The sequence below is a fragment of the Typopeltis vanoorti genome, chromosome 14 (genome assembly GCF_054136105.1).
Source record: "Typopeltis vanoorti isolate ZY-2024b chromosome 14, IOZ_Tvanoo_1.0, whole genome shotgun sequence".
Taxonomy (NCBI): domain Eukaryota; kingdom Metazoa; phylum Arthropoda; class Arachnida; order Uropygi; family Thelyphonidae; genus Typopeltis; species Typopeltis vanoorti.
The window spans coordinates 107,102,962-107,117,093 of NC_143562.1; the positions used below are offsets into that span (position 1 = coordinate 107,102,962).

Below are 14,132 nucleotides of genomic sequence, written 5' to 3' on the forward strand. Positions count from 1 at the left end.
ATGTTGATAAAATTTAATTTGTCAACATGATATTCTGTTGCAAGGAGTGATGAAGCATTACTTGTTTCATTTGTTTTTACTGCCTCTGCATGCTCCCACCTCTCTCACACATCCTAATGGTACAAATGTTTTTAAACATTTCATTATGCTTGACATCAGTTTTTACCTCCAACTGTTGTATAGCTGACCAAGACAAATCTCCACTCACAATTCCATGAACTATCCACTGTATGCCTTGTCTGATCTTTCACTACAAAGAAATCACAAAAATATTCAATCGCCTTAATACTAATAAGTCACCTCCATTTGTACTAAAAGTGTGTACTCTACTGAACTAGCATCTTGCATTGCCTCTTCAAACTGTCTTACTCATCTGGCTTCTATCCAACAGTTTGGGTATAAGCTTTGATGCAGCCTGTTCTCAAAAAGGGAGATAAAAGTCAACCACTATTCTTACTTCAGTCCTCTCAAAAATACTAGAAAAGATCATCCAGCCAACTACTCCAGTATTTGGAAACTCACCAATTACTCAGTGATCACCAGTATAGATCCATTCTGCCATTCTTGCTACACAGCAGATCTTCTAGCTAACTGCACCTACCTTCGGAAAAGATTGGAGAAACTCAAGTGGATGCGTTGATATACAAGGAATGTGATTCAGTCTGGCATCACTGCCTCCTTACCAGGCTACCACATGATGGTATTCTTCTCATCCTTTATTAGTGATTGTCAGCTTCCTCTCCAATCATTCATTGTGAATCATAGTGGATGATTGATTGAAAAATCCTTTAATCAGATTATTCAATCAATGCTGGAGTACCTCTGGGATCTGTGCTTTCACCTACACTCTTCCTCCTATAACATCAAGTAACTAAAATACATTTTAGTCTCCAGCAGTATATCTATATTCTTGAGGTAATACATTTTCTATCTTCATACTGAAAATAATAGACCTATCAGCTCTGGAGCATATATGACAATCAACCAGCTTCTTTCATTGATATATAAGTCTTAATAAGCATAATGATAGGCTTATGTGTTGATGGTTATTCATAATAGTGCAACATCAGAAAAACAAATAATTCATTGAGTTACTAACATTAATGGATTTCAAGCTAGAGCACAAATTACACTGCGAACAGAGCATTTAATTAGATTGGTGCAGAAAGAATTTAAACTGAAACTGAAATGAACTAATAAATGCCTTATTATCCCCCCCCCCAACACAATTTCTAAACAAAATTTCTAGAAAACCAAGCATTTACACTTCTACACACAAACAGTTACTTTGGCTAAGCTAAGCTAATATAAATCATGAATTTGCTATTTGGTGTCATGACCTACATATATTTTTACTGCATTTAAACAGTCAATATCCAGAAATGCAGGTTGGCCATAAAATAGCTTTCCCTCTTTGGCGGCATCTGTAGCTAAAAGATGTCCATAACCAATAAACGGAATGAGACCAAATTTTACATTGAGACTTTTGAAGGCATGGGGAGATGATTTCCGTGAAAAAAAGATTTAGTACCAAAAGTTGCCGACAGGGGAAATTTTGGCGCTGGCAGAGCTGAAAACAAGCGGATAATTACATTAAAGGCAGATAAAATGGAATAATAACATTTCGACGATATAAGCAACAGCCGCATCACTCATTCCAGCTGGATATGTGGCGTGTTACAATGATAATAATAATAATTAAACTGAAACAACAACTTGCGAGAGAGACAGAAATTAATGTAGTGATTGAACTCACAGGAAATAATGTTTTATTCATCAGAATCAGGGTCCCCTGGACCACATACACGATTTTCAATGTGCTGACCTACAAATTACATCTAGTGTGTGACATGCTCTACAGCTTAGCATAAGGAGTCGGATTAAATGTCCATAACAGCCTGTTTTATATTCTCTTTCAAGACATGCAAGTTGGGAATGCCACTAACATACACAATGGATTTCAAATACGCCCACAGCCAAAAGTCACATGGAGTGATGTCTGCGGATCGAGGCGGCCATGCATCGGAAAGAACTGAGTGATAACCTCTCATTACTGAAATGCTGGCGTAAAAGGCGCTGTACTGAACGTTCAATGTGTGGCCGTGCTCCATCCTGCATAAAAATTATGGGGTCTAACACTGTCTTTGCTGCAATGCAGGAATGACAAAATTTTCCAGCATTCATCGATAAATCTCTCCAGTAATGGAGCAGGTTACAGGACCTGTAGGGGTAATACACTCAAAAAAGTATGGACCTATTATGAATCGACTGTGAAGCCACACCACACGGTTATTACTTTTGAAGAATGCAGTGGTACTTGCTGGATCACTTGGGGATGTTCAGATGCCCAAATTCTGCAGTTGTGAGTGTTGACCAACCCATTCAGATAAGAATGAGCCTCATCACCCCACAATATTCTCCAAGGCCAGTCATTGTCAACCTCCATTTGGGCAAGAAACGTTAGCACGAAGGTCATGCGCTTATCATAATCTGCGGTAGTTAGTGCTTGCACACGACTGAACTTATACGGATAGAAGTAAAGCATTTTCCGTAAGATTTTCCAGACTTGGATCCAGTTTCTTCAACTTCTTAATCATAGCTCTCGGTGCTACAGCTGACATAGGACCTGTATGCAGGTTATGAAGCTTTCTGAATTCCCGAAGGGCCGCTACGGCATTGCACTGTTTAAGGTAAAACAACTTAACAAGTAAAGCACGCTGAAGCAAGGTAGGACGCATATTGAGCACAATTTGTCAGTCATTCGAATAACTGCCTGAACATTCCCAATCCCTTTTTAAGTGGAATTGGTGGAGCTGCTGTCACGTTCGCACAGTAAAATTTGCATAATCCTCTTTACCTGCGTTTACTGCAAATATTTGACTGCTTCTGACTCTGCCAGCAACAAAATTTTCCCTATCGACCAATTTTTGTACTAAATCTTTTTTTCGCAGAATTCATCTCCTCTTGCCTTCGAAAGTCTCACTATAAAATGTGGTCTCATTCCGTGTATTAGTTTTGGCTACAGATACCTCCAAAGAGGGAAAGTTAATTTATGGCCACCCTGTATATTTCACTATAGAAAAAGAAACAACTGTCTTCCCTTCCTAGATGCACCGCTACATAACTAATAAATGGTTCATTATCTTTTCTGTTTAGAGAAAGCTTACACACACTAGCAGATATTTTAATAAGCAGTCACAAAACCATTCCAACAGTATGGCATCCTCAAAACACTTACACGCTCTGTGTGTAAGTGTTTTGAAGATGCTATTTGTTGCAATGACATAGCCCTTATCACAGAACTCATTTATCTTTTTAACAATTTTTAACTAATGCTACAATGCCTGTAAAAGACAAAATACTGCATGCCCTTCTCTTCCCACACTTGACACATAATCACAACTAAACTATTCCCATCCCTATATTCAGAGTACATTCGAAAAAAAATAAAATAATAAAATAAAAAAAAATAGCTGAAGTTTTTCATAAATATATTCTTGATTCAATGGGTTCTCCCATAGCTAAGAACCTTTTTCTGAAGGATCAGCCTCGTCCTCTTGCACATCCTGGAGTAAATAAGGTTCCTCATGCTTGCAACTTAGCTTACTTTAGACAGATTGATATGTTAATATCCACTTTGAAGAACATAAAAAACTACATTAATAATTATCTGTATCCAGAGCATTGTCTATGATATTCTGGATACTCTTTCACACAGGATTAAATAGAAGAGGACAACTGTGCTACACAAAAGTTGCAAATAAGTATGAGAAACTGTTTAATCAGCTATAAAACAATCCTCTAGCCTTAATAAGTATAGCTGTATTAATAATGCCAAGATCTGAGAGGCAGCCATTCAGTTCCCAGAGGGCACTCTGACGGCACATTAGTTCTTTTCAGTTACAATTTGAATTGTTTCTGCAACTATCTGACTGCTGCCCGTTTGACTTATCATAGTTGTAATTTGTGCTCTGAAAATGCAGTGCATTTTCAGAGCACAATCTACGTGAAATCTACGCCCCAATAATTCATTTATTTTGTTCTTCTAGTGTTCTTTATACCATAAAACACTATCTTCAACTGAAAAGAACTGTTCACAAGCAATGTTTATAGTGTATCCATTTCTGTGCAAATTCTTCAACAATTTGAACAACTCCAGTAATAGATTTAAATTACTCAGTAATCTTAGAATTTATATGCAAATAGTAGCAAAATATTTTTATTATAATCACATATTTTTACTTTTCTTTTTAATGATCTGCACACAGAAATAGTTATATGCCTATAATGATTAACTAAACATTAATAATTTACTTAGCTAATACTGTTCTTTGTGAACAGATTATAGTGAACATACTGATCAGATTGGCTACTATTGTGAAATTGCATATATCCAACAGTAGTTAAATAGTGATTGGTGGAGAGAGGGCATCTATATCCACCATTTTATAAGATAGTTTGACTAATAATGTTACATTTAAAATTCAAAATGAAAACAAAATAAACGAAATAGATAAGGATAAATAGTTTTTAATGGAATATTATATACTAGACATATTTGAAAACTTTCATGCCTTACACATGTAACAAAAAAATATATACAATTTTTGTTAAATGTGTAAGCTATAAAAGTAGATAAGGGCATATGTGTGTGTGTGTGAGAGAGAGAGAGAGAGAGAGATATGACAGAGTATTTAAGATATGACACTTAAGACCACTGTGCTTTTGATCCATAACATGAGTTCTCTGGATTTGTATATATATTTGGATGGGAAAGAGTTTCCAGGAGGCAAAAGCCCTGATACTCTATATGAAAATAGATAACTTACCTGAAAAGGTAAGTTATCTATTATCTATGGAATCTATGAAAAAATTCCAAATATTTTTTAGAATTATCAACAGTATATGAATGCATATCTCTTCTACCAAAGCACACAACTATTTCCCAATTCAAGGTTACCCACGAGAAAAAAACTAGCATCTCTCATTAACATCAAAATATCATATCGTTCATCTATGTGAATCACCATTTAGGCTGGAACTATGAACTATTTCATGCATGAATCAATTCATATAATTCATTGCAAATAAAATGTCTTTGAAATAATGAGTCACAAACTACCAAGCAATACTCTGGTCTATTAAGGTAAATAATGTGAGCTATTTCATAGATTTTTGTCTCACCTATTATATCATTACTAATAAATGATCTATCAGTAAAAGAATATAAAATGAAAAAAATTATAATTACAAAATAAGAAACTCAAAGAGTTTCATGCCGAATATAGCAGAAACTATATAAAGTTCGGCGATTCCAAGCGTAAGCAAATACCTGGATACTGCAGCACTGATCCCAAAGGGTAGTGCAAGCTGGGGCAACTCGTGGTAGAAGTGGAGTAAGCTCCGATCACTATTCTTGATATTTGTCCATAATGTGAACTTAGCTCCTAGGAACTGTATTTTTGTTCACATTATGAGAGAAGGTCACTACCCAGACCGGTTTCGACCTTTATTGAGGTCTCATCAGTGAGTAGCCAGACCTAGTTAATATCAAGTTTGTAGCGAACAGAACTTGTACCCCTTCTACGAGTATTGCCGTGAGGTGCTCTAATAAATTATTAGATATGTGAAGAGCCAAAAGCTTCAATTCGGCGACATATAACTTGTTTAAGTTAAGGGATATTACATCCCATATAGTTTCTTAGCCGAATAAGAAACTCAAAGAGTTTCATGCCGAATATAGTAGAAACTATATAAAGTTCGGCGATTCCAAGCGTAAGCTGAAGCCTTTGGCTCTTCACATATCTAATAATTTATTAGAGCACCTCACGGCAATACTCGTAGAAGGGGTACAAGTTCTGTTCGCTACAAACTTGATATTAACTAGGTCTGGCTACTCACTGATGAGACCTCAATAAAGGTCGAAACCGGTCTGGGTAGTGACCTTCTCTCATAATGTGAACAAAAATACAGTTCCTAGGAGCTAAGTTCACATTATGGGCAAATATCAAGAATAGTGATCGGAGCTTGCTCCACTTCTACCACGAGTTGCCCCAGCTTGCACTACCCTTTGGGATCAGTGCTGCAGTATCCAGGTATTTGCTTACGCTTGGAATCGCCGAACTTTATATAGTTTCTACTATATTCGGCATGAAACTCTTTGAGTTTCTTATTCGGCTAAGAAACTATATGGGATGTAATATCCCTTAACTTAAACAAGTTATGTGTCGCCGAATTGAAGCCTTTGGCTCTTCACATATCTAATAATTACAAAATTTCTTACACAGCTTAATAACGTCTGCAACTTGGAAACTCAAATATTTTTAATGACAATAAAATTTATTACTCATTCCGAAATATTTCGACTTCCAATTAATTAGTTTAGTAATAAACTAATTTTATTTTTTACTGTGAAAATATGTCAGTAAAGATAACAAAATTTCTCTTATCACATAACATGCATGCTTATTTGTAAGTGATAAAATCATATATATTATACATATATCTGCTGTTCATACCATGCCATTAATGTCTGCATCAATTCCAGAGAAGGCTGCTGTGGAATATACCATTTTTCCATAAAGCATGACTGAAATGAGTTCACCTTAGATGACATCTTCACATGGGCATCTAATTAAATTATGCATGAATAAAGTTACACGATTCAATGATACAATATTTCACTTAATAAACAAATAACTGCAGTTTCATTACTAAGTACTACCAAATATTATTGATGTTACTACTCTCCTACCGAATGTGTGTTATAAATACAAAAAGACTAACCATATTCGTCTTTAGCAAATACATTTACTAATCTCAAACTGAAGTATTCAACTCAATACAAAGAAACCTTATCTTAATCATTATTATTTCATGACACCTCCAAGGATTCCAAAGACTCATCAAGGGAGGGCACCTACTCTATAGCTCTCTGTCTCTACCACTTAATCCACCAACTACACCAGACTGCCACTACCATCATCATTTACATCAACGTCATCTGCTGTCCACTAGTATTTTTTTGTCTGTAAAGGCCAATTTGTCCGTATGTAGGATGAAAAACTGCTGCCTCTGTATGAGATCGGCTAACTCCCCTTCAATTGAAAGAAACCCATATTTCTCTTAGGCCATTTCCAATCAAAGGGTGCGACGTATCATTGTTCTTCCAATTGTACAATGGAAGTGCTTATTATTCCAGCTAAAATTAGAAATTACTACAAGTAGGGTGCCAGAAATCTACTCACCACGGGTGAGTTATCAGAGACAAGTGATGAATAGATTTTCAGTCTCATTCTAAACACTGTCAAAAATCCTCATATGCAATTTACTTTTCTCCCCGATTTTAAAACATCATCTCATTCATTGTACAGTTAATTGATCACAGGTTGCTGTCAACAAATTTATTAAATGATATAATAAAGAACTTATTATATACATTTAGGTAGTTTTATGTCTTATGAGTGGTCTGCACTAAGGCAACTCGTGAATACTGATGAGCATATTCCTGTAAACTCTCTGGTCAACATTTTTACGAAAATTTCATGGTTTCTACATTTGGCTTTGAAATAATGCTGGATTTAATATCCACTTATATAATTTTGCATCACCGAACTGAAGCCTTTTGGCTCTTTATTTTAGTAAATACTTATATGATTGTTAAAGAAGCTTTATTTCCAAAGAGATGGAAATTAAACTTCTGGATCTGAAATTCTCAATTCAAACACTAGAGTTCCCTTTTTAAGAAGCGCAAAAACACTTGCAATTTTAGCTGTCAGCTTTCTCTAAAACTCACAATGTAAACTAATCATCTTCACTTTAATCTATTCTTTTATCTCCTTTACAATTCAGAAGTTTTTCTTTCTTTCTATATAAAAGACTGTTCCTTGTTTCATAGTAATTAAAAACTCAACCTGCTATATCCCCCCCCCACACACACACACAACAGTTGTTCTGTTATTGTCGCAGCATAACAATTGATAACTTTTCAACATTTTTCTTTCTATATGACTTAATAAATATCACCTATTGAGTTGCAAAAATCCAATCATTTCACCACAGCAATATTACAGTGTTCTTTTAATTCAACGCATGCTCCACCACATATCACACTTCGGGTTTTCGTTTCACTTATGAAACAAGAAAAATGAGCTGCCATTATGTGTTATAATCGCAGTACATTACTTTACTTGAAAACAGTAAATTAAAGTGTGTGCAAACACATGAAAGTTATTTATATCATAAATACGTTTAAAATAAATTACAGTTATTTCCAAGTTCTTAATCAAATGAATGCATTCATTTAGTTCCACATTAACCTTACATGTATATACAGTACTCACAACATGTAACAGACAATCTATTATTTAAAAAAAAATTATTTTCTCAATTTCAGCAACAAAATAAACTGGTAATTATAAACACAAAATTTAAAATTGCTATATTACACTTGTGCACCTACTTAAAGTGGTAAAGGTAGGAAGAATAAGATGTATAGAAGTACTACAGTATTGTCCTAAGAATAAGATCACAAACCTGCCTTTTAATACTATCATTCAGTGGTGGCTGGTAAAATTTTTAAGTGCGGGTGCTGCATATACAAAATAAGAAAAATAATCCTAATCAATAACCAATTTATTAATAAGTAAATTTAAATATTAAACAATTTGCTTTATTAAAAATATTACTTGAAAATAAACTCCATTCTTCTATTTTTGCTTTGACAAAATTTTTGAATAACCAATTCATTAAAATTTGTAATTTGCAAAATTATGTTTTTTTTAATTAAAAATTCAGCCTTGTATCTATAATAAATAAAATTATATGTTATTTTAACAGAATAAAATAAGATTTACCAAAAATATTTCACCCTCACCACGAACACACACCAATAATAAAAGTTTTGTATCTCACAGAAATAACGTGCGCAAGCATACAATTTATCTGCAGCTACACTGCTCAATGTGCAGTTTCGGATTCACTTGCCAAGTGCAGTGACAAGTGCAAACGAATATCGGCGAGTCCAGCAGCAACTGACCGAACATGATAATTCTGACACTGCGTTAGATTGCAGTGCATTTGTTTCGTAATCTACAGCGTTAATCGAACAATTCCAATTATTACCTATTCAATCAATGTCGAAACATAAGCTGTAACCTTTAACATGTTGTAAGCATTATTATTATTATTATTATTTATAAACACCAACAAAATTTAATTTTTTCATTTTTTTCTTTGGGGTGCTGTAGTGTCGCAGTGCTTATGTACAAGCTGCCACTGCTATCATTTAAAGCAGTGTTTTTCAAACTGCAGACAATATTAGTGGGTCAGGAAAGCTTTATGGTGAGTTAAGCACTTTTTTTTTGTAATGTAAGACTTCCTACCTTTAAAACACTTTGATTTGATTTTGTACACGTGATCTGTTATTGGGTCATGTATCTATTTAGTGGGTTGTGGCTAGCATTATCATTTATGAAATAGAATAGAAAATATAAGAGTGAATCTCACAGACTTCATAGCTTTAAAACACTTTGATTTCATATTTGTATAAGTGTTCAAATCTAATTATAAAACACAAATGGATAAATATTTACAAAAAAATGTTGCTTACATTTGCTAATGCACCAAATAGGTGGGAATAAGTCTGTGATGCTTGCCTTCACTAAAACCTCATGCAACATCTAACTCCATAGTTTTTTTTTTTTTTTTAAATTCCATGTAAACTGCCAACCAATGTCTTCTACACATCAGTGCATTTTTTGGGAAGGAAGATATTGAGTGCAACATTTTTTGAGTTTGCGATAATTGTAACATAGATTAGCATGCATGTGTGTAACATGTATTGTGGTTCATGATCAAAAAAGTTTGAAAAACATAGATTTAAAGAATACGATTATCTTGAAAAGACGAGTCAAAGACCAGATCATGTGAGTAAGTGCATCATGAAAAGGGAGACTTGCTCCACATGAAGTGCTACTTACTTTGTTTTCATGAATTTTATTATTTGCCTTTCATATTAAATTACTGTTCATGGATAATTTATATAATTTCACTGTTCATTATGAAATATAAACAAAAGAAAACACAAAATGAGATGCAATGAGCTGTGTTGTGGCAAACATTTTAAACCTACGTGAAAGGAAGCATGTTTCTCTATAATTATGTGTAATGTATAGTGAGAATTAAAGAAGGTATTACTTTTGAAAGTTTATTTTTCACTTGGTTAGAGTATAATAAATTTAGTTTAATCCTTTATCCAAGTGTGTGCAAACAAAGTTTGCGCCTGAAAGTATCTTCAGGACTGGGTTAAGGTGGTACAACACCAGGGCAACTCGTTGCAAAGGTGAAGCAAGCTACCAACACTCCTATCTCAGTATCTCCTATAATGTAATGCAAAACACATCTCCTTGTGGATATGTCTAATGTTATGCATTAAGGGAAGGGCCACTACCCAGACTAGCTTCGACCTTTATTGAGGTCTCTTCAGTGGGAGCCAGGTCCAAGTGGAGATATCAGGCAAAAGCATTAGCAGGTCATCTCTACCTATAGGAATTGCCAATTGGTGTGCCACCCTTTTTTAATAATTTACTCTGGATTTAGAGAAAGATGTTGAAAGTTTATTTTTCACTTGGTTAGAGTATAATAAATTTAGTTTAATCCTTTATCCAAGTGTGAGCAAACAAAGTTTGCACCTAAAAGTATCTTCAGGACTGGGTTAAGGTGGTACAACACCAGGGCAACTCGTTGCAAAGGTGGAGCAAGTTACCAACACTCCTATCTCAGTATCTCCTATAATGCAAAACACATCTCCTTGCGGATATGTCTAATGTCATGCAATAAGGGAATGGCGACCACCCAGACTAGTTTCGACATTTATTGAGGTCTCTTCAGTGGCAGCCAGGCCCAAGTGGAGATATCAGGCAGAAGCATTAGCAGGTCATCTCTACCTATAGGAATTGCCAATTGGTGTGCCACCCTTTTTTAATAATTTACTCTGGATTTAAAATAAACTTTCAACATCTTTCTCTAAATCCAGAGTAAATTATTAAAAAAGGGTGGCACACTAATTGGCAATTCCTATAGGTAGAGATGACCTGCTAATGCTTCTGCCTGATATCTCCACTTGGGCCTGGCTCCCACTGAAGAGACCTCAATAAAGGTCGAAACTAGTCTGGGTAGTGGCCCTTCCCTTAATGCATAACATTAGACATATCTGCAAGGAGATGTGTTTTGCATTATAGGAGATACTGAGATAGGAGTGTTGGTATCTTGCTCCACCTTTGCAACGAGTTGCCCTGGTGTTGTACCACCTTAACCCAGTCCTGAAGATACTTTCAGGTGCAAACTTTGTTTGCTCACACTTGGATAAAAGATTAAACTAAATTTATTAAACGTATTACTTTATTTTGTCAACATAACATTTAGTTCTTTAAAACATCATCTATAACAATATTTATATAAAGTACACTAATAACTTGGGCGAGTAAATATTTATTTTTTTTTTATGGCTAGTATTGGGTTAGCAAATAAGTCTGTTCGGTTTATGCATTAGTACAAGTTTAAGCCGCTTCGCCAGTCACTATTGTTGCGCTACCGCGCAGTTGAAAAGCGACATTTCACATAACCTTTCAGTGAATTTTTGTTCGGCCTACTTCAGTTGCGTGTGTGTAACATATTTTTAGAAATGAAAGGAAATAACGTACATTACTGGCATATTTTGCTTTTTTATTTCAAAAAAGGCAAACAAGCTGTGGAGGCCCATAAAAAAATATGCAGCATATATGGGGATGGTGCCTTAACAGAACGCGTATGCCAAAAGCGGTTTGCCAAATTCTGTTCTGGAGATTTCGATGTCAGTGATGCGCCTCGCGCTGGTCGCCCGATCGAGTGTTGTGAAGAATATCGTCGACAAAAATGGGTCATAAACAGTGCGGGAGATTGCTGCAGTACTGAACATATACCATACAAGAATTGAAAACCATTTCACAAGCTGGGATATGTTTCAAAACTCAATGTTTGGGTGCCGCATGAATTCACATATCCATCTGTGATTCGCTGCGATGTCGCCAAGAAAACGACCCATTTTTGAAGCGGATGATTACGGGAGATAAAAAATGGGCCGTGTACGATAATGGGGGGCACAAGAGCGAACCGCCGCAAACAATCTCAAAAGTGGGATTGCACCCAAAGCAGATCATGCTCTCTGTACGGTGGTGTCCACTACAAGGTGTTACCATCAGGCAGAACGATTGATTCAACTGTCTATTGCTCACAGTTAATGCGACTGGCCAGTGCAATTAGCACAAAACGTCCACATTGGCAAATCGGAAAGGAGTTTTCTTTCACCACAACAATGCTAGACTCCACACATCGTTAACAACCATGAGTAAATCATTACGTCTTGGCTGGTATTTTTTCCGCATCCTCCATATTCACTGGACCTGGCACCTTCCGATTACCACTTATTCCGATCGTTGCAGAATTCTCTGAACTGTAAAACCTTCGCTAATGAGGAGGCTGCCAAAAGACACCCGGATCAGTTTTTCGCCAGTAAACCTCAGGAGTTTTATGAATGGGGCATAATGAAGTTGGTGGACAGATGGCAAGAGGACATTGATAAAGAGGGTCAATATATAACTGACTAGTATGTATTACATATATTAAATAAAATGTGTTTCATTCCACTCTGAAAAACCTAACTAACTTATTGCCAACCCAATAGATTTAGGTTGTATTTTTGGAGCCCTGGCTACAAGCATATCCAAATAAATAATTTAATTAATCAAATATTATTTATGGTAACTATATGCAAATTCATTTGAACTACAAATTACTGAATTGTAAATTAATAATTCATTACACACTTAAACTGTGCAGTAAATAAATCTGTACATTCAACTCAAGTGAATTAAATAAATTCACGAGAAAACTATAGGCAAAGAAATAATATCACAAAATCCATGAAACTGCATTCCAAGTAAAATTTTCAACACTAAGTTCTCTTTAAGAGGACTAAACAGAGCAAGTAAATTATATTGATCCTTGTACTGAATTATCAGTTTTTTCCAGTCATCCTTTCCTTTTTCAACAGAAAACTTAACAGAAGAAATAAAACAGACCTACCTTCCAGTTGTAACAGATTACTTGTTAACACAAGCACTTACTACATTTATGCAATATGAAGGATTGATTCAAAGAATAATACACACATATACAGAAAGTTTCTTCTTTTCTAATCATTAATGGGCAAGAAATATCAACAGTTGCTTTATTTTTTCTTATTAAACATTAAACATTCCTGTAAGAAGATACTTTAAGAGTAACGGCATATCAATGGCCTTAAACCAACTGTATGTTCATGCACCTCTTAATAAAATTTACATAATAGCTTTGTGGAAAGTTTCAATTCATACTATTCCAAAACTTTCAAATTTTCACCACTTCTCTCTCTCTCTCTCTCTCCAGTGCACTATTTGGTCCCAACTGTTTGACTGATGCCGTCTGTATGGTGTTGTGTAGCACAGAAAATAAAAGCTGGGGCCAAAGAGCAATTTCTGTGCTACACAATAACATACAGACTGCAATGGTCACAAATGGGATCTTCAATTCTATGCTTGAAATCAGCAAGCATAGAATTGATGTCTCTATGTGATGAATACATGTCTCTGTCTAGAGTTAAAAACTTTTTATCACTGAAATATATTATTTGCATTTTTCTTCAGTATTTTCTTGTGCCATGCATCTAAATCCTCCATAGTAAAGCAGTAAAGCAATGAGTTTCGAAATGACTCTGCCAAACAAGCACTGACATCAGATGTACACTCTAAAAAATAATTACATTAATTCCAGGACACTTTCATATCTCAGAATTGATATATTTCATTGTAATAAATATGGTATTTCACAACATCCCATTCATTATAATAAATATAATTTAGAATCAGTTAATTAAAGCAATTTGTATTTTACTTGAATAAATAAAATACTAATTATAACACTTGAATAAATGTTCAAGAAATACACGCCACACATGGCACTGATGTGCTATAAGTTTTACAATCTTTCTTGTGTAGCTCTGATATTATTATAGAATAATTTGGAACATGGAATGAAACATCAATGTACTAATTTAA

At 34.9% G+C, this 14,132-nt stretch overlaps 1 protein-coding gene across 1 annotated transcript in view; it reads right to left on the reverse strand.

Moving 5' to 3' along the window:
* LOC150099824 (treslin-like) overlaps positions 1-14,132 on the reverse strand; it is a 290,982-nt gene that overhangs the window by 148,973 nt on the left and 127,877 nt on the right. Inside the window, exon 5 of the mRNA XM_090403686.1 lies at positions 6,519-6,630. Within this exon, the coding sequence (XP_090259812.1) occupies positions 6,519-6,630 (112 nt within the window). The remainder of the gene's footprint in view (positions 1-6,518; positions 6,631-14,132) is intronic.